Source organism: Rhinolophus sinicus, linkage group LG10 (assembly GCF_036562045.2).
Source record: "Rhinolophus sinicus isolate RSC01 linkage group LG10, ASM3656204v1, whole genome shotgun sequence".
Taxonomy (NCBI): domain Eukaryota; kingdom Metazoa; phylum Chordata; class Mammalia; order Chiroptera; family Rhinolophidae; genus Rhinolophus; species Rhinolophus sinicus.
The window spans coordinates 20193346-20219778 of NC_133759.1; the positions used below are offsets into that span (position 1 = coordinate 20193346).

Here is a 26433-nt window from a genome sequence, read left to right on the forward strand (position 1 = left end):
AGAAGAGACACCCACAATCGATCACAGCTTTTGTTATAAAGAATCTCGATGTGATCTTACAACCTGTTGCTATAACACTTCAAGTGCTGCTATCAATTGGCTAACTGAAGAAATGAAAACCCTTTACCATGTCTAGTGGAGAGTAAGTTCCTTGAGAACATAGCAAACGTTTTCTCTAGAGAGGTCGGTACATTGCTTTGCATGTAGCAGATATTCAAAACACGATCAATATCCTAGGAACATGGAACTCTCTCATGAATTTGGGCCGATTGAGACAACTCAGTTAGCCAACTGATACGTGGAGAAATAATCATTTGCCTTGCTAATCTGTCTGTTTTAAATGATCTTCCATACATACACAGCTAACTCTTAACTTTCCGAGATTCTGCTAAAGTAGCCTTTCTTCTGTAAAGTGAGAAAGCAAAGAAGTAAATCATATTTGGTGCTTCCATAGCAGTTCCAATAGACTTTGTTTTATAATGCTAATGCTCTGTAGGTGTCATCTACTCCTTTAAACTATGAACTCCTTGAGTGATTATGTCTTATTCTTTTCTTCACCCCAAATGTCTGGACCAACATGTGGAACATGGTAGATGCTCAAAAGATCTTTCAAAAGAATGAATAAATGAATGAGTGACTATATAAACCATTTACAATTAGAAACAGCCTGTGTTTTAACAGAATATTGTGAGTACTTTGCAATTCAAAACATATTTCCCGCCAAAACAAATTTAAATAATGCTATATAGTACCATATTGTATAACCACAAGCCTGTAGCAATGTTTGATACAGAGGAGAATAAAATCAAAAAGGACTTACTGGAGAAAATGATACCTCCACTGAGTTCAAAATTACAGGGAATTTTAAATGACTCCCTTTGTTCTCAGAAGAGGAGCATTATTTGATTCATAGAATCTTAAAGAACTACAGGAAAAGCTTTGAATGAAGCAAAATAAGAGAAAGCTTAGAAGTTAAGATTGTTCAGGCATGATGGGGAGTTCAGAATACACAGGGAATTTACAAAGAGAATGAGAAAAACTTAACAGTTAGGATGCTAAATTAAATCAGAAAAAAAAATGGATCTAGTGATGATAATATTTTCCTATTAATATAACGTTAAATATTACTAAGTGCTTTCACTTATGTTATCATATTTTGCAGAGAAGAACATCAAGGTCACAATTTACAAATAATTTGTCCAGAGTCAGCAAACAAATAAATGGCAAAGTCCAGACAAAAATTTGGTCTTCTGACATTATAATCTCTATTCATTGTACAGTGTTAACTTCCAAGAGAGAGCAGGAAAGGCGGCTGAAGACTAGGAGATAGGAATATCAGTGGCGATTACCTGGTCTAAATGTCTTTAGATTTCTTATAAAAAAATATTACTCAACTTCTCTTTTCAGCTATAAAAAGTGTTTATATCTGTTCAACTGCCCCTGAAAATAATTACAGAGTTCTCCCTATGCTTAAAATAAAATAAAAAAAATAAAAATAGCTTTTTGAAAGCTTTTGAATTTTTCATGTATTAGTAGAAACAGGAAGAACAAAAGGGAAACTTTCTATCCTGAGGTGCATGGCTCACATGACAATTTCAAAGTTTTACCAACTAGGTTTCCAAAGTAGAAACTTTTCACACACAGCAACACACTGCAGGGTGCCTTGTTCTCTGGTAATCCCACCTCATTTATGGAAAATAAATCAATGGGCAGCTCTTCCACATACACGTTTCATTGTGAATTACTTTTGTATCCCAAGGTTCAAGAGTGAGCTTGTATCTGTCCTCCTTAGACAGACAAAAGTTGCTATGAGTGAAAAAATAAGATGAAAGGAAAGGAAAGACATTGAAAGAAAAATTGAATGGTAGGGTTGGAATAGGACTCCATGTTATCTTTCATCCTTAATTGGTTGAGGATTTCCAGTGGCCAGGTTTTGAGGGAAAATAGACTGACGGTGATTTGACCTATTAATCTATGCTTCAGAATACATTCCAACTTAAATAGCTAAACTTAAGGAAAGTTAGATGCCAAGAAAATAGAGATGGGAATGAATGTAGGGGCACTTGGAACAAATATAAACTAAAAACAGCAGGCTAGATAATAATAAAACAGAGGCATGGGTTATCAAAAGGTGCACTGGATAATACTATGAGTTAAATTTGGAACTGGTTGTTGCACATTTTAGGGGAGGGGAGTATGTTAGAGTAGTATTCCGTATGAAATTATTTGCAATCGGTTTCACATGTTTCTTTGCGGCACAATAATTTCATAATTAAGAATGATAAATATGACTAAAATTCTTAATATAACAGCAAAGTCTGTTATGGTACAAAAAATTTAATGAAAAATATTTTAAATGTTTCCTAGTTAAATATACATTGGCTTTGGAAGAGTGACACTGGTTTTCAGTTGCCAGAAATTTTAAGATGGCAGAGCACATTGTTTTGCATCATGTCATGCAAGGAACAGAAAACAAGTTCTCGGTATTGGCTAAGAACGTGGTTGAAAGCATGGGTGCATGGTGGTTAGAAGCTTGGCTTTGGAGTCAGACTCAATTGTAAATCTGACTCTATTTCTTCATTGGCTGTGTAATCCTGCAGAAGTTATTTGGACTCCATGAGACTCCATTTCAATTTTTTTTTTTAAAGGGAGTATCATAATATCCACTTCCAAGATTTGTTGAAAAGATTAAATGAGATAATGTATCCAAAATGCTTAGCAAAAAAACCTTTCTATGTAGAATCCGCAAAGACCTCCAGGACCAGCATAAGTTTCTCCCTTGCCTCTCACTCAGCTCACCCACCCCATTACCAATCTCAGTCAATAAGCCTGGGCCAGACTCACCTCCTTACTAAACTCTGAACACACTGAGTCCTTGCTTTGACACTTTGACCTCTGTCTAGAAAGATTTTCTCTAGCCCTTTGCATAGCTGACTCTTTCCCTTCATTTAGGTCTCAGATGGAATTTCATCTCAAAAGAGATTCTTTCTCTCATCATGCTACTTCGAAGAACCCCCTTCCCTCTGCTGCTCATCCTGAATCTCATTAGCTTTTGCTGTTTTCTCTGTTGCACTCATCACTATCTGTAATTGTCATTTGCATATCTGCTTGTATGTGTATTGCCCATCATGCTATACTAGAATGGACATTCCATACACGTAGGAACCTCCTCTATCTTGTCTAATATTGTAGCACATTTGTCAGACACTGGCTTCATGCTCACCAAACATGTTTTCTCTTTTCCAGGAAACATGGCCACACGTCTCAGCTTTCCTCGCAGCCAGCATGGCCACATGGCAGAGTCCTAGCAAGTGGAATGTGGTGGTCATGATGTATGCTCCTACAAGACCAGATCCACAAAGCCCTCCTGGTTGTAAGCCTATATTCTCTCCTCCCTTCTTTGGGTGGGTAAAGAGGACCCTGGGGATAATGCCAAGGCGCTAAGGGACTGCAGCGTTGGGAGGTGTAACGCAATGAGCACCTTAATCACTATGGAAAACCTTCACATGAATCAGAAACAAGCTCCTCTTTTGTTTAGCCTCTGAGATTTGGGAATTTGTTTGGTAAAGCAACCAGCCATATGAATACTTGAATAGACATACTACAGGGCCTAGAAAACTGCCTGGCACATAGTAGGTCTTATGGCTAAATGTCTGAGTCTCCTCAAAATCCATATGTTGAATCCCTAGTCCCCAATGTGATGAGGAGGGGATAGTGAGGATGGGACTTATGGAAGTCATTAGGTAATTAGGTCATGAGGGTGAGACCCTTACGACTGGATTTGTGGCCTTATAAAAGGAAAAAAAAATCTCTCTCTTTATATATCTCTCTATCTCTGAGAAGGCAATGAGGACAGGTGATATGAGCGCACAGGAGAAGTTGGAAGTCTGCAACAGAGAATGGGCTTTTACTAGAACCTGACCATGCAGCCACCTTGATCTTGGACTTCCCAGCCTCCAGAACCGTGAGAAATAAATGTCTGTTGTTTAAATCACCCAGTCTATGGGATTTTATTATTATAACAGAACAAGCTGGCTAAGACAATAAATACTCAATAGATATGTAACATATGTTGGTTAAATAAGCCAAATAATTAAATTAATGTTAATATGTGTCATTCTTTATCAAGTTTCTGTCCCTAGCTACATTGTCCCAAAGTGAGTTGAAGAAGAAATTGCTCTGTGTTAAGAAATCCTATCTAGACCATGCTTGAAGATCTCCAGGTGCACACAATGTTACAGGTTGAAGAAACTACCCTTCCTGAGCTTTAGAGATTTAGTGAATATTAACATAAAAAAGAAAATTAAAGGCATTTTGGTGTACAGTGTTACTCACTCCCTGTACTGACATTTCCTGTTTGGGATCATAAAGGGAATAGGAAGGACTCATAAAAACCTAAATGAATTGTGCCATAAATGTTAACTGCCCCTGATAGCTGTGTGCAACACCACTGCGAGGCAATGCTGCTACAGGATAAATCTCTGCTCTGAGATCTGAGAGTAAAAGCAAGGCCAATGTCAAGTCCAAATGTGTACCATTAAATATGTGTGCCCCCCCCATCCAAAGTTACAGTTTTATTCATATCTGTCGTAAAAATCTTTGCCAACAAAAGTTATGTGTTTAAGTAGGACAAATCTCCCCATCCTAAAGATACTACTTCACAAAATATCACTGTGCATTTTAATTATGAAATCCAAAAGTGACAATTCAATCTGTTATCTTTCAAAATGAGCCAGATGTCCAAATATCTGGCCACACGAAGTGCATCTCTCTTACCCTTAGGCCTTGATAACAACCATTTGGGAGAGCTAAGAAATTCATCATATCCATTTAAGAAGAAGATTATGCATGTCAGGTCTTTATTATAATGTATGCAAACTATCAATCAAATCGAACAGTTGGTTAGATTTTTAAAAAATGCTTTGTAAGAGTGGTTTTGAGTAGATTTGTCGAGTCATGTGCCATCCTTAGTTTTCATTCTTTTCTGCCTGTAAGAACTTCTATGACTTGTGGTGCCGTATGAACTAAAAGAACTCTAGTAATTGCTGTCATTGGAGTGTTCACTTCTCGCAGATTAAGTACAGGCATCCAGGCCATTCAGAATTAGTGATTGGTTCTGCAACCCACGTACTGAAATGCTGCCAAGTATACTGGCACTGGAACCCCTCAGATGTGATCATTAAGCTGTAGAGCGGTAATCCTTTTTTATGTGCCACTGAACAGTTAGAGAAAGGCAAGTACTGAGGCTTTAATTTTTAAGAAATCATTTACAAATATGAGAAAGTGTAAAGCACATATGCATCTGTAATTGCATCACCCAGCTTCAGAAATAGAACATTACCGGAAGAGTTAAGGTACCCATGTACCCCCCAAAAAGATTCCCTTTTATTCAGAATTTTGTAATTTCCCTGGATTTTATTTGAGCTTTTATTATGTTCTGTCATTAACATTAAATATTTTCACTAAAAGCTAATAACAGGGATTAGAATCCTGAAGATATAACACCTGTTGAAAGAACTTTTGCCGTAATAAATTAATATGCATTTTGTTGTGCTTAATTTACATCTGTTGATTTAAAAATATTTAGCATGTAATAATGACAAGCTAGCATTGCTGAACGTGTTTTGAAAAATCTCTTCTTATTTGAGAACATCAAAACTAAAAGATCTCAGGCAGCAAACCCAGACAAATCAATTAGTTTTTAGCATGGTTAGGCTTGTGATTTTTCAGTTAAAGTACAAATATCCACACAAATACCAATTGGCAGGTGATAGGGATAGAATTCTGTAGCTTTGATGATGAAATTGCAGTGCAGTAAAATGGCAAATATTTCTTCAGTGACACTGCTTTGTATTATTCTACTTGCATTCTGGGAAGGAGCTAAATTCTTACAAATTATAAATGGTTGAAAAACACTTGAAAAGATGGTTGGCCTCACAGTGGTGAGAGAAATGCAAATTAAAACAATAGAACACCATTTTCACCCACCCAGATTTACAAAAGTTTAATTGACTGGTAGTATTCAGTAGAGGCTAGAGTGTGGTGAAGCATACCTGCTGGGTTCTAGGAAAGAAGCACAAGAGGCATGGGGAAGCTTTAAAAGTATCGGTGACATTTTGTTTCTGAAGCCAGCTGTTGGGTTCAAAGATGCACATTTTGTTATATTTTTGTTATCATTTCTCTATTGTTAATATTTAAATATACACCTAAATTTGAAGAGCTATTGATGGAGAATAAGCATTCATAAGCAAAAATTGTCTGAAAGGATAAACAGCTATCCTCCATGGCAAGGAAAGGAGGAAGCCGGAATTTTCACTTTAACTTGAACGTATAGTTGAAAAGTTTGAATGTGTATCCCACAGGATCCTATGCTAATTTAGTAACGGAAAAGAAAAGACCCAGCCTTCAGGGGTCTTAATAGTTGAACCATTAGGGAGCTGCTCCAATGAGCTGAACTGATATGCTGATGCCATTTAAGTTCACCAGATTGCTGAAAAGCTTGGCCTTAAGACACTGCATTAAAAAACCCCTTCATAAAAGTGATTGAAAAAAATTTGCCTTCCCTAAAAGGCTGAGGGGAGCTAATCAGAAGCATTTTTGTTTTTAAGCTTAAAATTGTTATCGTTATTATTTTTTTCTTTTCAAAAGAGTTTCACTACCATAGAAGCATAGCTGGCCATTGCTTCTTTCAAAGTCTCAGCTCAACAAATATATGTTTAGGAGGCTTCACTCAAACAATAACAGATAGCAGACGTATCCTGTAGCTTATGTCAACTCTAGCATAGCAGTGCTGATCATAAACCAAAACATTTCCATCTCCTGTGCCTTTTTGTAACAATGGTGCCACTTAAAAAAAAAAAAAAAAAAAATTCTTATCACCTTTAAATTCTTCCCATATATCAGATTCCTTGTTGTAAGGAGAGTTTAATCATATCCTAGGGGTCATAACCAAATTGTGCCATGCTTCCATTGTAGTGAATCCCTTTTGAAAAGAAAAAAAATTAATAATTTTAAGCTTAAACACAAAAATGCTTCTGGTGAGCTCCCCTCCCCCTTTTGGGGAAGGCAAATTTTTTCCAATCACTTTCATGTGCTGCTATATAGCATTTAACCAACTTTAATGTTAATATTTAAAAATTATCAAGGCAGGGGATTTTTAAAAAAACCAAATATACGAAACTGAGAGCTGTTGGAGTTAGATTTGAGCAGCATGAGAACCTGCCTGGAATCCCAGCAATGTCTTACAAAATCCAAGCTTCTGTCATACGAGGTATGGACCACGGCCAGGTGGAAAGCTGAATCCATTCTCCAGAACATCTGTTTTGGATACTCAGCATTAAGTAGGACCAAGCCATGCATCATGGAGATAGGGAATGGGAATGTTAGAAGAGGGGAATGGCCGCGGGAAAGATGACTCTCATGGCTGGAAACTATGAAAGGACTAAAATGTACCAGGCGAAACCTCAACTTTTCAAACCATGTGGGAAGAATAAAAGTCAGGAGGGAGAAACAGCACAGGATTCTCAATTTTATCTGGAAAACACTGCCTTTGGGGAGAAAAACACACGAAGCAAACAGCACTTAGATCTTAAGTCTCACTAGAAATGACCAACTCCAGACAAAGTTACTACCTTCCTGGTTTTGGACTACTAAAGCATGATGGTCAACAGCAACTGAAGGGAAAGCTTGAAATTTCAAGACAGACACAAACAAATCTTCATGTATCCGAGGGGCTCCCAATAATTCAAATGCTGAGTCCCGGGGCCTTAAAGAAGGTGCCATCCAAATAGTGCAAACTGGGAGTCTGTAAGCCTCTGATAATCCAAATTGAAATGGATGTCTTTCCTATTTTAGTATAACTTCTGTTTATTAAGTGATTAATAAGGATAAACCTGTGTTAAACAGCTTTGCATATATCATCTCATTAAATTCACACAACCACCTCAGGAAGTAGCTTGTAATTTTCCTGTTTTATAGAAGCAGAAGTAGACTCAACAGCTTTGCTTTAGGTCATCTAGCTAAGTGATACTGCTGGGATATGGACCCAAGTTAGTCTGATTCCAGAGTCCAAATACTGAGCCCTTTCACATCTGCAGCTTCCGCAACCTACAGATTTTAAGGGTCCACATTTAGTATTTCAGAACCATTGGTTTAGAACCCTGTTACCATCATCTGTCAGTCTGTTTCCTCAAATCTTTCCTACTAGCTTTTAAGCAACTTGAAAATATGGACACTTTATATTATTCTCTATTCCCTTCCTTTTCTACCCGACTTCTTGTCATTGAGACCACCTAGCACAAAGTCCAGCATATAGCATATACTTAATTAATGACTGCTGAATGAAGACATGACCTCGTTCAAAATATAAAAGAATTGAGGGGTCATGGCTGGGACTCAGCTGCTCTTGGTAGTATATATGAGTACTACACAACTGAAAAATACAGCCAAGAAGCAAACACAGTTTAGTGAAACAAGCCTTAGCCCCTGAAGGATTATGCAAATGAAGGAGAGACATTTAGGACCAAGAGTATTCTCCTTGAGCCATATACAAATGAGCAGTGACACACCAGCCACCCAGTGAAGTAGAAGCATCACAGTCAATTCAAGCTTGGTTTTATACTATTGCAGTTAAAACAGAATTGGCTTTTGGTGTGTGATTTTAAAACTGTGTTCCAAGGAGACGTAATCTTCTAGGGAGATGCCTCAGTGCATGCTGGGGGAAGCAAATTAACATAGTTCTGAGCCCCTATAGCAGACATTGTTGGTTGCTTTCCCAATAATCATTTCCTTTTTTCTGTATTATCACAACCCTGAGTTTTAGGTAACTATACGCCTAGTCCCAGGGGATAAATTATAGTTTGTTTAAATCAGTGTGTTTCAAACGTTCATGTGCATACAGACAAGCTGGGGGTCTTGATAAAATGCAGATTCTTATTTAGTAGGTCTAGACTGAAGCATTTCTAACAAGCTCCCAGGTGAGGCTGATACCGCCTGTCCACAGACCACACTTGAAGTCCAAGTTTCTAAACCAATGATTCCCAAACACAATTAAACAGTAGAATCACATGGGTAGGTTCTGTGTTCCCTGGTTGGTGGTTAAGTTTGGGATTAAAAAAAAATCCCCAGTTTATTTAAATGTGCATGGAAAACTGTATCAGAATTGTAATACTCAATACATAACGATATTAAAAGATGACTACAAGTCATGTTTGACTTCTGCAATCACAAGAGGTACTCAAAGTGGTTAGCATCAGTGTCCAGACACTTCTAATTATGGCGAACTACTTCTTGAGCAACGTTGACCAAAAAATGTATACATTTTTTGGTACCCCCGGTATCAATATCTATATCTATATACCTATATCTATATCTATATATATACTGGGAAATACTGGAAGCCCCATTGGTTTATGGTTTATGGTACTTGATTAATCATTACATGAGGCATCTTCTTTATTGGTGTCTCCCTGGGAGGTTTTTATACCCCAAGGCAATAGACCAAAGTAAGATTTATGTGCAAGGCTATGTGCTATCTTTTGTAAAGGGCTGTGGTAGGGAGACCGTATATCTTCCAAATTTGAACATTTCTGAGAGTAAAAGGGGATACTGTTAATAACTGTTCTAGGCAATAAGCATAAACCAGGAAAACTGGGATATGCTTGTATGGTGACCCTAGCTACTGGAATACTAGTAAGTTATCAGGCAAATCAATTTACAAAAGCTAATTCATGGAAGTTGAAGACCTGGTCATTATTTCATTGAAAACTGTCCATTTTCAGTACTCCTTGAAAAGTTTTCCATAGCCCTGAGAGTCTGTACAGATTACTAAGCTAGTGTTCACCAACACCATTTGTTGAAAAGTATTAAAAAAGTACTGAAACGTTTTGGCACATGTTAGTAAATAGAATAACAGTAATTGGGATAGCCATTAAAAATGATCAATAATCAAAATGCCAGCATTTGTGTTTCACGTCAGTAACCACAAACAATCAAGCGGTGATTCCAAGCCATCTTTGTGGCATGGCTATTGAAGCACAAAGTTAGGGTATCTGTTGCAGAGGACTTCCTATTTATTTCCGAGGTTAGTCTGTAGCCTTGAAGCATAAAAGTCCTTATTTAGGAGAAAGGAGACTTAAATCTCTCCCACTCTTTTTCTATAAACCTCAAAAAGAAATGCTGTCCCTGCCTATGGGGAGAAGTAGGGTCTGGGTTCAGGAAGGAGCCAGTCAGGCTAGTGGGTGCCATGGATACACCCGTAGACAGTGGCCATGAACTTAGGCAGCAGATGCTTTCATTGTGAGATAACGTCGCCTCTGACAGGTTTTTGAAACCTTGTTTTCTTTGACAGCTTCACTCCTGATAGAAAGCAGCTCTCTCTATGCTTTGCAAACAAGTTTCTAGAGAGAAAATCTTCTGGAAATCTATTCAATGATGAAAAGAGAGTGTCCTCTAGCAAAACAGTGCCAGCACTGTCTCCCCTCTTCTCCTTGAGGAATTCGTTTAAGAAGGAGAATCTAGCACAGGCTGTCTATCCTCCCCTACCTGCCTGCTCTTCTCTTGAAGGAGAGGCAGAGCCTTAGCAGAAGCCTCCACTACCTCCAAGTGGCATCAACCTCTAAACATACTCTTATTATTATTATTACTATTATTATTATTGTTGTTGTTATTTTAAATCTCTTCTTTTCTTTAGACTTTTCTGCTTTGTCTCCATTATTAACTGGGCTCTACCTGGTCACTGCCTTGTGGTTGGCACAAGCTATCTCCCAATTAGCCTCAATGGGGTACAGAGCTATATTTCACTTCCTAACTGGAAAAAGAGAACATAATACACAGCGTCCTGGCCTCAGCAATGAGGATCAGATAATCCTCACCTACTTTTTGTTGTCTCCCACTTCCCCTCTCCCTTTATCCATTTCCCTAGGATCACTTGAATGATAACATCATTCCAGTGTGAGAAGAGAAAGGCAGGAGTAATAAACAGCTGCAAGGAGAGAGCTGGTATAAAGGGCTGTCAAATGAACCCCCTTCTTCTATGATAAACATGATCCCCTGTCACTAAATGGCTATCAGTTCATAGGAAGTTGTTGAAAATTTGCAATATTGACTTCCTTAGACAATAAAAAGAGTGCAGTATATTTAGTATTTTACTTCTATTATCAGTTATATCATTGCACTACTTGAATAGTTTGAACATTACTATTTGCCATTTTATATTCCACGTTGAAGAAGCCATTCTAGATGCCTGGACATGGTTTCTTCATTTGCATGGTTTCTTCATTTACAGTGTAATGGATCAAACATTAGGAGAATTTTAATAACCTTGTCTTTACATTTCATTTTTTTGAGATGCGCATTGGAGTATTTATCAAGGTGATAGTTATCATTTCATTATAGAAGTGGAAAAACAGTGGGCTTCAGAAATATCAAACTCATATTAGTGAATGTCAGTAAATTTTGAATTGCTATAGGGTATCCATTTCAGTCTCCCATGACTCAAAAAAAAAAAACCAAAAAAAAAACCCGCTTACCTTATCTCTCGGTAAAAAGTCTCATCAATTTTAGGAAGCCCTAAATAACTACCTAATGGCTCAGAAGTTAGCCACTGACTCACTGGATATCATGATGTGTTAGGCTGAAAAATAGTCCACCCAGATGTCCATGACCTAATATCCAGAACCCATGAATGTTCTTTTATATGGCAAATTAACTTTGCAGATGTCAACAAGGTAATTTAGATGGGGAGCTTATTCTGGTTTATTTGGGTGGGCCTTTCAATGTAATCACAATTATCTTTATAAGAGGCAGAGAGAGATTGGACTACAGACTGAGAAGACACTGTGAAGACGGAGCAGAAATAGATTGGAAGATGCTGTGCTGCTGGCCTTGGAAATGAAAGAAGGGCCCATGAGCCAAGGGTTGCAAGGAATGTTGCCTGAGAACCTGGAAAAGGCAAGGAATAGATTCTCCCCTAGAGGCTCTTGAGGGAGACAGCCCTGCCAATACCTTGATTTCAGCTCAGTGAAACCTATGTCAGACTCTAACCTCCAAAACTGTAAGAGAATAAATGTGTGTTGTTTTAAGTCCCTGAGTTTGTGGTAATTTGTTATAACAGCCATAAGAAACTAGCACAGTAATGTACAACAGAGCTCTGAGAAAATCCTTACTTGGTCAGAGAGGCCTAATTGTATTCGGAGATGTCTATATGCTACGTATTTCAAGTTAACTAACCAGACATTCGTGGAATCCCTGGATTCCTCAGTAGCACAGGAATGAATGCGAAAGGGAGCCTTTTGCATCACATGTGCTGACTACACAAACGTTACCTTGGCTGACACCCTTGTAACCCCAGGAAATTAGTCAAAGAGCTGGAAACCTTCAATCAAACTAGTGACTTAGAGAAAAGGGTTAGAATCTCACAAGGTAGGCAGATCATTTACAGCTTCATTAAGGGCTACTAAAGCATATGACTCAAGAAAATCACTGGCAATCTCTTCAGATAAGAATTCCGTTTCTGGGGTTTTAACCACAAAACCTCTGTGGATGGGATACTGCATGGCAACTATGGAATCTACTCCAACATTTTGGAACCCCAAAATATTTCTCTAGCAATTGGCTTGCAATATGGACCCAAGTAAACATTATGACATAGTCGCCGTTTTGGGATGTTGTCATCACAACCCAGCTATCAAAGTCTCCCTACACTGAACCTCTGGTTTATTTTCAGATGATATCATTCCTTTTACAAGGTGGTAGGAGAGTTAAATGAGTACTGATCTTGGAATTAAGAGTTTAATGCAATCTGATCAGGCATGCAGGAAAATTTGAAAGAGATGTTTAAATGTTGAAATAAAGGAAGAATGTCAAGTAGGTTTAAAATTGATTCTTAGAGTGTCCTTGAAATCAGAAGTACAACACCCATGACTATTTCTTATAGATTTTCAAATCTTTCCATTCTACTTTCATACTTGACTCACTTCACTTTCAGTGGTGTGACAAAGGAAACTATCCATTTCTAGATTTTAAAGCATAAAAAGTGGCTAGACATCCTATAATTATTCCAGTGGTTTCCAGGATGGGATAGCATCTGTTTTTCTCTAAAGGAGAGCATGGACGACTGTCTTTTTTGTTTTATCCAGGAATTCCAGACTGGAAGAACCGATAGTCTTTTAGATAGCAGAGTTCCATGATTAACACTACATTTTGTCAGGAAAGTCTCCCTAATGTGTAAGCTCAATGCCTTCAGTTATAGCTCAAAGATCATTGTCTCTGCTTTGCCTTCCTCAAGCCTGAAAGTCCAGCAGTAAATCACCCCAGGCTTTAGTCTCTCTACTAAATTATCCTGATTGCTTTCATCTTTTCCCATCTATCTTAGTTTCTAGCTTTCTATATTTCCCTTATTTCTTTTTAAATTCTTTCTAAACTCTTCATATAAAACCGACTTAGTGTTTTAGTAGGATCAAGGCAGTGCTGAAGCGAGTGGGTAGATGGATTTTCTAATGATTCCTGGATGTATTTTTACTCTTATACCTAGAATCACAAAATCATAGACTATTGGGATTCCTTTACTCCTTCTTCATGTACTTGCATGTGGATTGACTCCAGCCTATTTTATGTGTTGGTATATAAATAGAAAACCTTCTTATGGATTGTTTTTAGCACTACAGAATTTGAAGTGACAGTGTCAACACATAATGTTTTTCTCAGACCAATTATATCTGAAGTTGGTAAAATTGAGCATCTTATAAATACTTCTCTAAGGAGTAATGCTCACATTGAAATGAAATGATTACAAAGAGTTCTCTCTGGGGTACAATCATTGTCCTCAGTATATAAATAAAGACACAGATTCAGTGACAAGAAGCAGTATAATACAATGTATAAAATATTGGTGGGAGGCTAGACAGCCAATGTTTGAATCTCAGGCCCCACTGCTAGCTGTAACATTGGGAAACATATTTAATTTTTCTGAGCTCCATTTCACTTATTTTTAAAATGATGATAATAATACTAGTGCCTACTTCCTAGGGCTATTTTGAATATACAACTTGAGAATTAGGGGTGCCAAACCACCCATATAGTAAAATCTGCTTATAATTTAAGTCAGCCTTCTGCATACATGGATTCCCATCCGGGATCAAATTTACTACATGTATAATACACACAAACATGCTTGGTATAGAGCTCGGAAAAAGTTAAGTGGTCAAGAAATGTCAGCTACTTTCAGATGGTCTTCAGGTCAATAGGAATAAGAATTAAAATATTTTGTTAAATTATGATTTGTCATAATCTAGGTCAACCAACAACGACAGAAGGAAAAGGTCAATGAGACATTTTAGACATGAAACTAGTTACTACAGAAAATTTTATTCAAAATACATGCAATTTGTTTTTTCTGTTATCATGAAAACAAGTTTCATATATTTTGAATCTCAGATAGACCAAAGGATATACAGAAAAAGTTAGTCTTCCTCTTCCTGCAGAACTTTAGTTCCATTCTACAGAAGTAACTGCACACACCTACATGCCTGTGTTCACGTGTGTGTGCATAATACTCTCCTAATTTTACTCCCAGGTTTCCTTCTTGTTCCCCTACCAGAAATTCTTCACTTAGCAGCCAGAGTGAGTCCTAAAAACATTAAATCATGTCATATGCCTTTCTTGCTTAAAACACTCCAATGGTTTCCTATCATACTTAAGTAAAATTCAAACTCCTAACTCTGGATTACAAAGTGCTATGTACTCTGGCCCCTGCCTTTCTGACCTTATTTCCCTCTGTTCTTCCCCAGTTAAGCTCCAGGCACACTGGCTTTCTCTCTGTGTGATGAACAGTCAAGTTCATGCCTGCTTCAGCTCCTTCCCACTGTTTCCTCTGCTTGGAATGTTCTTCCTCCCGAATTCTGCATCGTTATTTCTCTTTTTATTCATATCTCAGATAAATGCTGGCCTCCAGATTGAGGACTTGGCTGGCCATATGACTCAAATGGCCACCCTGTCATTGTCCATCATCTCAACCTACTTTGAGTCTCTATGTAGCACTTAACACTACTGGGTATTTCTCTGGTCTGTGTGCTACTTTTTATTCATCCATCTATTTATTTATGTCATTCCTAGCTTCCCTGTTCCCTAGAATGGAAGCTCTGTGAGAGCAACACTTGGTTTTGTTCACTCCTATGCCTCTTTCACTGAGAAAAATTCTGGAATATAATAAATGCATAATACTATTTAAATAATTGTTGTTGAAAGAATGGATGCATGAAACAAATGAAGTTATTTAGGTTCTTTTTCCAAGTAATTTCAAAATGGTGTGAACATTGTCATTGCACATACATCTTTGCACATGTCCAATTAAGTGCCAAACGTTTAATTATCGAGTCAAAGGTATGTGCCATTTAAAACTCTGACAGTTATTTCCAAATCACCTTTTAACAGAGTTATACCAATTTACATTCTGAGGGGATTTCTTGAGTCTTCTTTTAAGTGCCTTTATGACGTAATGTTGGGGATATATTCTCTCAATTTAGACACTCAGGACACTGTATGATTCTATAACCTTGAAATGCAAACAGGATAGCCAAAGTACAGAAGTACACACGAGCCTTGTAAATGACTGAAGAATCCATGTCTACAATTACTGACAATGGGAGGAGTTACTACCAGAAGCATGCATGTCTCACTTTCAAAGGTCTTGTGTTTGGATTTTTAGCAGTAAACAGAAGTCTTCCCAATCAACATTCATTATGCTCTTTTTCAAGTGTGCAAGTGTAATTTAAAAATAGCAAAAATCTTAGTAATCTTACTGGGACACAGGGAAAAACATGATGGTCAAAATGGGTACCCTATCCTGAAAGGTTTTCAAATTTCATGAATTTATTTCTTACCACCAAAGTTTATTTCTTTTGCCCTTTTGCCCAGAGTTCTTTGTAGCAGCATCTGGAAAACACCCTACTGATGAATTTATACGTATATGTTAATTTCTATTTAACTATAGCAACGAGGTCACTGATGAAATTGGGGACATACAGGTTCCATGGACTCATCTGTGCTATTTTGAAAGACGCACTCTCTCAGTGCAAAAGCAACCAAGTAAATTCATAAGCAACAGCCAAGAGGATGCCAGAGAATAAAACCACAGACATACATACAAACAAAACAGCCTCCACGTCAACACCATTCTGAAAATCCTGCCAACCTATTTCACCTAGAGATAACTTTACAATTTTCAGCAAAGATCATCTAAACACATAAGACGTTCTCTACCGCTCATCTCTGTTACTCAAGAGCAGCATGTTCTTGCCTTAGAAGAGTTACAGCATTGGAAAAATTGCCCAATTAATAGAGAGATACCAACTCTGGACTCAAAGTGTACCTGGATAAAGCATCCAACTTACTAAATATGGAAAAATGGGGTACTTACAGCAGGGTGTCCAGTACAGTAGGTGTAGCTGGCATGGGACTGGTAGTGCAAGCTTGCTCTTGGAAAGGAGTATGTATTCCAGGCTGGTTGGCTGCTGTTCCACTGGGAGCTGAAGCCAGGGCTCATTGTCACTCTTGACTTACTTGTTTGATAGGCTCTCACTGTGGAGCTAGACTGTCAAGAAGAAAGGAAGGCATGGTAAAGACAGATGTGCATAAAATCCTATATACATATATCAGCATATATTCTCATAAATGACCATGTCACCGAACTCAGCTGGTTAAGGGAAATGGCGGATGTCTTAAGAAGAGACATTAAATATTGTTCTGATTAGGATAAAAGTGTTTTCTCACTATTAAAATTCTGACTGGATCACAAAGCACAAAGGCTCCCTGAAACTGATCTTATTGAAAACAAGTTTTCTGTTGATTTTTTTGTTTTGTTTTTTTCTAGGTGCAACATGCAACTCCATCCTTCAGAAATGAGATATGTTGTAGTGGTGACAGCAACAGTGATATTTTCAATCATATAAATTTCTTTTCATCACAGTGTTCATCTTAAAAATTCACCATTAGCCTCATCTGAATGCAGTAAACAAAGATCAGTTTATGAGGATTGGATTGAGGTACAGATTAGTTCTTGACACTAAATGGTCTTTAAGTTTCATGAGACTATCACCCTCTTGTAGAAGACATCAGCAGAAATCTGAACATATCCCAACATGTCACCCTTCCAGTACCTAAAGACAGTAAAATGATGGATTTGAAATTGTCATTTACTCCCAATTGGCTCTACCAATGTAATTAAAAATAGAGGAATAAGGAAATATCCACCAATTTGCCAAATATTAAATATATCTGCTTGCTCATAATTGTATATAGGGTAGAATGAACTAAAAACAAAACTCACTTGTATCTTTTGTCCTTCTTTGTCCTCAGATGGCCATGACATATAAGGCATATAATAGTTTCTTTTCAGAGAACACTTTCTATCATCAAATCGCAATAGCTACTTACCCAAGTAGCAGAGTAACTTTCACAATAAATTCTATTTATAAATCTATGGACACATGCCAACTCAATCACTGGGAAAATGTGCTAATCTCATTGCCATTATATTCAGGAAACTTAGTGGGGAAGAAATTTTATCTGCTATTGTGTTTCCCATTGAGCTAGATTCTATACCATTAGATACTTAGAGGAACAACTTTTATGAAGACAGATTTGGGCATCTTAGAGTTACCAAAGGAAAGTAAGGACCTCAGTAATTCAAAGGCACTAGGCAGGGCTGTTTCTTTCACAATATTCTCAAAATATGTGGGAAGGGAAAAGAAAACATAAATCAATGATTTACTGGTAAACAATTTAAAATATTTAAACCCAAAACTGGAGAACACAGCCTTGTTAAGGTAGACAAATTTATTTGACTTCTCTGCCCATCACCCTAACTATGTGTGCCATTCAAGGGTTCAATATTTCCATGAGATGTACAGGTGCAGAAATAAAAAGGTATACACTATTGCATTTTCCCCAGGACAAACCTGTGTTGGAAAAGTAATAGTGAACTTTTATAACAGTAGGGTATTTGTGTTTGGTTCTAAGTATGGAAGCTCAGTATTATTGTATTAAAAAAAAAAAAAAAAAAGAAAAAACCTGTTATTTGTAACAGATACACAGCACTTCACAGAATAAATATGCCTGCCCACAAAACTATCTTTGGCCCCCAAAGTGTCTTATTTTCTGCTGTGCACCTATGGTCACTGAAATTAATCACTCTTATTAGTTCAGTAGATTCTATAGGCAACTTTTTCAAGACTAGACATGGTCTGGTTCTTCATCTGTTTTCACATTTAGATTAGTTCAGGGAGCTTAAAATTCTTGAAAAAGCAGGCAATGCATGCATAAGTAAGATTGTAAATAACCTCATCTCTTAGTTTAATTATGTTCCCACACAGCTTCCTCAATGATTTTATTCAGGGTGGTCTTCCTCATGCAAATTCCTTTCTCTTCCTTTTTTTTTTTTTTTTGCAAAATTCATGCTCACGTTTCACCTCTTACTGGGTCCTATTCCTGATGCCTCTGGCTTATGCTGACCCTTTGTTTGCCTTCCTGCTCTTGTGTAGTGCTCATAGTGCAGCTATTATGTTGTTTTGTATTGTTTCTTATATGTGTAAATTTCAGCTCTCCAACCAGGCTGAGTCTAATGAGGTCAAGATCATGTATTGCCTTTTCCATAGCTCAAGGAGTTTTCATCCTCCTTGACCTCTGAATGCTCTAACAGTGTTTATACTCTCATCATTCAATAATATTTCTCTTTGACTCCCTGTCTCTCCTGACAACACCTTCTTATCGCACATACTTGCTTGTCTTCCTTTTTGTTCTCCCTAAATGAGGTCTTTTGCCAGGGGTACAGTTCTATAATACATTGTTTATATATCCCTGTTTGTTCACTACCCAAAGTCAAATCTCCTCCTGGTACTATGTATTTGACCCCCTCTACCCTTTTCTACCTCCTCCCACCTCTTCCTCCTCTGGTAACCTCCATACTGTTGTCTGTGTCTATGCGTTTTTGTTGGTCTTGTTCGTGTGTTGCTATCAGTTTTATATCCCACACATGAATGAAATTATACAGTCCTCGACTTTTTCCATCTGACTTATTTTGCTTAGCATGATATTTCCAAGGTCTATCCATGTTGTTGCAAATGGCAGTATTTCATCTTTTGTTAGAGCTGAGGAGTATTCCATGTATATATAGACCATATCTTTTTTATCTGATCATCTTTCAAAGGACACTTTGTTTCCATGTCTTGGCCACTGTGAATAATGCTGCAATGAACATAGGAGTACATATATTTTTATGAATAAATGTTTTCAGTTTTGGGGGGTAGATAAGTAGAAGAGGGATTGCTGGGTGATGTGGTAACTCTATTCTTGATTTTTTGAGGAACCTCTATAATGTTTTCCACAGTGGCTCTACCGATTTTTATTCCCACTAGCAGTGTATCAGGGTTCCTTTTTCTCCACAGCCTCTCCAACACTTGTTATTACTTGTCTTGTTGATAATAGCCATTCTAAAAGGTGTGAGGTGGTATCTCATTGTGGTTTTGATTCGCATTTCCCTAATAGCTTGTGAAGTTGAGCATCCTTTCATATATCTGTTGACAGTATGTCTTATTGGGAGAAATGTCTGTTCAGGTCCTCTGATCATTTTTTAATTGGATTGTTTGTTGTTTTATTGTCGAGTTGTATGAGTTCTTTATATATTTTGGATATTAGCCCCTTTTTGAAGGTATTGTTTGCAAATATCTTCTCCTATTCAGTTGGTTGCCTCTTTGTTTAGTTGATGGTTCCTTTTGCTGTGCAGAAGCTTTTTAGTTTGATGTAGTCTCATTCCTTTATTTTTCTCTTACTTCTCTTGCCATTGAGCTCAAAATCATAAAATCCTCTCGAAGACCAAGGTCCATAAATTTAGTACCTATGTTTTCTACTATATATTTTATTGTTTCTGGTCTTATGTTTAGGTCTTTGATCCAATTTGAGTTAATATTTCTGTATGGTGACAAATAGCAGTCTAGTTTCATTCTTTTGTATGTGGCTTTTCAATTTTCCCAACACCATTTATTGAAGAGGCTTTCTTTAATCCATTGTATGTTTCTGGCTCTTTTGTCAATAATGATTTGCCCATATACATGTGGGTTATTTCTAGGCTCTCAATTCTGTTCCATTAATCTGTGTGTCTTTTTTTCTGCCAATACCATACAGTTTTGATTATTGTCACTTTGTAGTATAATTTGAAGTCAGGGAGTGTGATACCTCCAACTTTGTTCTTTTTTCTCAGGAGTGCTTTGGCTGTGCAGGGTCTTTTGTGTTGCCATAAAAATCTGACGATTTTTTGTTGTTGTTCTAGTTCCTTAAAACATGCCTTTGGAATCTTGATTGGGATTGCATTAAATCTTATATTGCTTTGGGTAACATGGTCATTTTAACTAAGTTGATTCTTCCAATCCATGAACACGTAATGTCTTTCCATTCCCTTTGTCTTCTTCAATGTATTTTAATAATGTCTTATAGTTTTCAGTGTATAGATCTTTCACATCCTTTGTTAAGTTTACTCCTAGATATTTTTCTTTCTTTTTTTTTTTTTTTTTTGGCAATTGCACAAGGAATTGTTGTTTTTTTTTGTGTTGTTGTTGTTGTTTGTTTTTTTCCACTTCTTTTTCTGAAAGTTTACTCTTTTAACTTTCCTCCCTGGTATTCTTATTTATGGACAAAGCTTTAAGTATCACTTCCAAGAAGATGACTGTCAGATGTAACTTAATAGTACAAACTCCTAAATTCTAGTCCCAGATCTTAAAATATCTGCAGGACATGAATGTATAACAAGCATTCACCACAAAGGAAACCAAAGTTTAAATTATTATGTATAAAATTAAATGAACTAATTGTTTTACTCTAAAATTGCATCTCCCTATAATTTATTTATTTCTGATAGTATTATGGCAATATTTTGAAAAAACCAACTGCCTTGAAGCTTTAGATCAACTTTGACTCATTTATTTGTCCTCCAACTTTCCAGTATCAGTTTCACCAAATCCTATTTAATCTTTGTAATAGTTCTTCAATTGATGTTGTCCTTTCCATTCCCATTATCACTACCCATCTTTAGGATTTTATCAGTTTACATCAGTCACCTAAACTACCTTCTACCTTAAGCCTTGATGGAGCCTTCACAATGACACTACATTAACTTTTCTAGAAATCTACTTGCACTGTTACTCCCTGCTGAAATATGTTCAATGGCTCCCCACTATCTATGAGAAAATGTCCAAGTTTCCTAGTCTTTCATTTTAGAATCTTTCTAATTTGATCCTAACCAACAATTCAAGGCTTATTTGTTGTTGTTGTTGTTGTTGTTGTTCCTTTCCATATAATATCAACCCCCAGAAAGACCACTACTCCAAATGAAGTGTACGTCCATGCCATTGTCACAACCCATCTACTTCCTAGATGTCCACTCCTCCTCTCATTTCAGACTTTAATATCCCTACCAGACTCTACCTTTTCTAGAAAAACTATTGTGACCCTCAGCCACCAGCCCGTAGGAATTTTTGCTTCTACTAGACACTGACATTACTGATTTTCTGTGATATTCATCTGGTCCTTTCATCATTTGCGTGCCTACTCAGGAAATCAATGCCATAACTTCATCAGCGTAACTCATCAATGTCTTAATTAGTCTTTCTCATAACAATTATGTCCCAACATGCATCTTTAGGGATAGGCATCTCAGCTGTGTTTTTCCAAAAGGAGATCGTAATGCAAAAATTTGAGTACAAGTAATTCATTTTGGGAGTGATCTTACAGAAAATGAGGAAGAGAACAGAAAATGTGACAGAGAAAGGAAGAGCTAACAAGTTTGCATCATTGAATAAGTTATTATTGTGGAGAACTAAGGTTCAATTCCATTGAGGTTGTGGGTGGGGGGCTATTGGAAATAGCGTAGAACATGCTTCAGAGTTACTCTACTCAAAGTGCAAGGAAGCAGGGGTATTTAACTTCTGATTCCCTTCCATTATTGGTTAAGAGCTGCTTCTAGAAGCATTAATTCCCTGGCATTACTAACTTGCCATACCACAGGCAAAAAGGAAGTTCTCACATAGTGAGCCCCAGGACATTGTTGACATGTCCTGGGAAAGTGCCAAGAAGGTATGGGCAGAGTATCTGCTACTAAATGATGACTCCTTGAACTTCTTTGTATCTGCCATAGGACCCCAGATGCTCACGTTTTCCTTTTGCATAATTGAGAGCAGGGAATCAAAATATTAATTAAATTGGTTTGACTATACTACCATTAAGGACTTGAAAGGACAATGCACCAAAGAAGATATTGGGATGGTTGATAAGCACAGTAAAAAGACGCCCAAAGTCAATAGTCATCAGGATGATATAAAATAAAGCTATAATGAGGTTCACACCTACTAGAATAGTTAAAACTAAAACGACTGATAGTACTCAATGATGATGAGGTTATTGAGGACCTGGGACTCTCATACATTGTCAGTGGCAGGGAAAAATGCTATGGCTTCTGCTTGGTAGTTCCTTAAAAAATTAAACATACTTTCACCTAGGACCCAGAAATTCCACCCCTAGTTATTTACCTAAAAGAAAATATATTTACACAAACATACTATTATAAGAATGTGAATAGTAGCCTTATTCACAATAGTCGCAAACTGGAACTTACTCAAATGTCTACCAACAGAAGAATGGATTGAAAATATTTAGAGTAGATTCATATAATGAAATACTACTCAACAATAAAATGGAACAAACTTTTGATGTACACAGGATGAATCCCAAGATCATGCTAAGCAAAAGAAAATCAGGAACAGAAAAATAGATATGAGTGATTTCATTTATACAAAGTCCATGATGAGGGGGAAAATATATATATATATATATATATATATATATATATATATATATATATATATATATATAAGAAAATGGTTGCTGGGAGGGGTTGTAGGGAATTGATTAGAAAGGGAAATAAGGCAATTTTCTAGGGTGATGGAAATCATCTTATTTGGATGGTCATTACAAGAATGCATACATTTGCCAAACTCATCAAACTGAACACTTGAGATTGGTGCATTTTATTACCTCTTAATTATATCTCATTCAAAGAAAAATATACCGCCATTGCAAAAGGCTGATTCTGAATTTTTCATGGTAATGGAGGATAGAGATGGCTCAGAAAACTGAAGTGCAATGATCCAAAAGTCCTAATTTCCTAGACCCCATAATTAGCTAATCTGAGTTCTGCTATCTTTTCCCTCCTTGGCGCGCCCTCTGAAAGCAATGCCAGACAGCGTCTAACAGCCAAAAGGCAGGCAGCCAGAGAGAAGAGCAAAGAGTCTGGATAAAGAGTCTCTGAATAACCAAGAGCTGGCAGCATCATCTGGTATCTGCCAACCGATCAGGGGGCAGGACGGTTGGAGCAAGAAAAAATAGAGCATAGCACGTAACAAGGGCCCTCTTATATGCTCCCAGAAATTACAAATCTCCAGGGAACACTTGCTGTTTTCTCTCCTTAGTCAGCACTAGCAAACAAAAGGATGATAAAGGAAGGGGCAGAAGAAAGTTGTACTAGGAAAAAAAAGGCAATGGCAAAGAAGGGAACAACGAATGCTAAGATTTCTAGACACAATTGAGTAAGTGCCACAAGAGGCCATTAAGACATAACACTTACATGCAACTTTCTACCTATCAGACATTGTTCTAAGTGTTTTTATTTATACTGTGATAACTCACATATTACTTATACAAATATTATGAAGAAGTTACTATTATTATTATCTACATTTTATAGGAGAGGAAACTGAAGTACAAAATGAGGTAAAATGCAAGGACATATAACTACTAGTAAGCAGGTGAGTTGATTCCAACCCAGACAGGGGACTCCATAGTACATGTTCTCAACTACTCTCTTTCACTGTCTTAGTTTGGAATCTCTCTAAAACAGATTGTGAGACAAGGATGGGTTTGGGGCTTAGGGGGAGAGTTAGGCAGGAGTAATTCCAAAAATCAGGAGGGAAGGAACAGCGAGACTCGATCAGAAAATGAGGGCAAAATCAATATTAATGTGCATTATTGGAATCTATGTTATAAGGTAAAAAGCAGTGACTTCTGCTGAGACCTTTGAGAAGTATTTAAAATGTCATCCAGAATTGTCCACTGAAAGATGGGATGCTGAAGTACTTGTGGATTGGCTTCGGTCCCCCACTGGATAAGGGTTGTCCTCTAGAAAACCATCACCCCCAGCACTTCCCAGCTGCGTATGGACATGGGAGGATGAGTTCTCTTGGCATCAAAGGACGCCCTGGGCAGAAAGTGCAAAGCCACACAGGTAGACTCAGATAGAATACTATCACTGCTTGGTGAGTAAGAACCATCCATCCTAGTTGCAGTTGAAATCAGAGCGAAGCCAGAGATGAGGTTGGGGGAATGTGATATCACCGGAAGCTGCTATTGTCCTATAACCACTTCTCCATGTCTCCGAGAGTAAGTACAAGGGTTGTACTCATAATGGTGATGTTTATAGAATATTTGCTTTTATGTGTCTTTCATGTGTTGTGTCTCTGAACTCCCAGATCAAACAACATAATTTGTTATCCATATTATTCTGAAGAAACAGGGATGTACAGAATTCAGGCAACTTGTCTAAGGACACACAGATAGTAAGGACACAGAGCTAAGGATTAAAGATTCAACACATGCAGAACTAGGGTTGATTATGGGATTAACAACTTGTCACCTCCAAAGAATAAGGTTTAGGAATGAACCCCATACTCCGCTCTGAAAGAGAGATTGAGAGAGAAACCACTATGGGGATACGTTAATATAAATACATAGAGAAAGTCAGTGATCCAAAAGAGCACAAAATTGCTAGATGAAGGCCCGAGCACCACTCATGGTTATGGCATAATACCACCTTTCTCTGTTGGCAATATCACCGTCATGTGTTAATGTATGAAAGTTAAATCAAGTTCAATTATCAGTGATAATACCACAGCCAACCCAAACTGTCCACATTTGTCTCCTTTAAAAGTTGTCCACTTTACTTCAGTCAATCCTTCTCAGCAGGAAGAAATTGCAAGATAATTCTAAAAATACAGTCAATAAATTTACACTGAAATTAAGTACATTTTAATGGTAACCTTAAAATTACGCTAAAGTTAGCCTTAAGGAGAATTTATATCCTTTATAATAAATGTTATTAAAATATATGGAACATACTCCATGTACTAACAGAGCAGAAGGTCCTATGATAATTGGTGTACTACAACAATGTGTTTTACCAGTTTAGCAGCTCAGCTAATCTTCCCACAGCTCCTGCTGTACACCGAATATGCCTATATAGACCTGGTGACTCAAGGTTACCTCCCCAGCCTGAGTCTGATTGGACTAGGAAGTCACCTGACCCAACCTGGGCCAATCAGATGATTTCTCCTAGAAATATGGAATTGCCATTCAATGACTCATAAATCCCCACTGAGCACTTGAACTAAGAAGTTATATAAAGGAAGAAGTGAGGTTTGGTTGCATGATTGTAGAAACAAATAAAGCCCATCTGGGAAGAGATGGAGGGAGTAAGAGTGAAAGTGAGAGGGGAGAGGAGAAAAAGAAAGTATACACAGTAACAGAGACAAGAAACACTCTTGCTTGCAGGAGATAGAAGGAGCGGTTCAGTTCCGGATGACTTTTATAGTTTTTGGCTCCAGTCTTTTGCAACACCTGGCTGTACTCCCGACCCTGAGTTCCATAAAATATCCTGCAGTCAGATAGTAAATCCTTCTTTCCTGCTTAGGTGATCTTGAATAGAACTTGCAATTCAATGACCACTGACTATGCAAAGGGAAAGGAGCAGAAATGTTGAAAGAAGCAGAGTTGAGAGCTTATGTGGTACAGACGGAGAGAGAAGCCAAGGGCTTCCAGGATCCCATAAGGCTGTAACATGTCTCATAGGGACCCTGTGAACCATTCCAGGGACTCACTTGTCCTTTGCCTTCACTCGTTTGAGGGGATTTCTCTTCTTAACAACCAAGTGGTTTCTTTCTGGACATTGCTATTCTTTCTCTTTCTCCATGTACCTTCATTTGCACTTGTAAAGTGTATTTACTATTCTTCTCCTTAGGCTTTTAAAATCAGCATTTCCAATTGATGTTAGGGATTCAGTGGTCCTTCACTGAAGATTTTAACGTTGTTTCAGTTCTAAAGTAAGAATCATATAAGTAAGGATGAAAAGCATGAACCAAACACTGCACATAAATAGTCAAACAGCTAGTGTAAAACACTACAAAGTACATTACAGAAAGGCCAATCAGTAGATTGTTAAAGCTTTGATTCGAAATATATCTAGTTTCTACTCCTGAAAATGCAGTGTTATCAAAGGTAGCCACATCTATATTTTGTGTTATTCTTTTTGTTCCGGTTGTTGATTTTATTTTCAGCATCATA

The 26433-nt window shown here is 37.4% G+C and overlaps 1 protein-coding gene across 5 annotated transcripts in view; it reads right to left on the minus strand.

Moving 5' to 3' along the window:
* Window positions 1–26433, minus strand: part of RBMS3 (RNA binding motif single stranded interacting protein 3) — a 1259852-nt gene that overhangs the window by 710035 nt on the left and 523384 nt on the right. For all 5 annotated transcript variants that reach the window (XM_074312720.1, XM_074312722.1, XM_019745285.2 and 2 more), the window contains one exon: window positions 16415–16588. In XM_074312720.1, the coding sequence (XP_074168821.1) occupies window positions 16415–16588 (174 nt within the window). The remainder of the gene's footprint in view (window positions 1–16414; window positions 16589–26433) is intronic.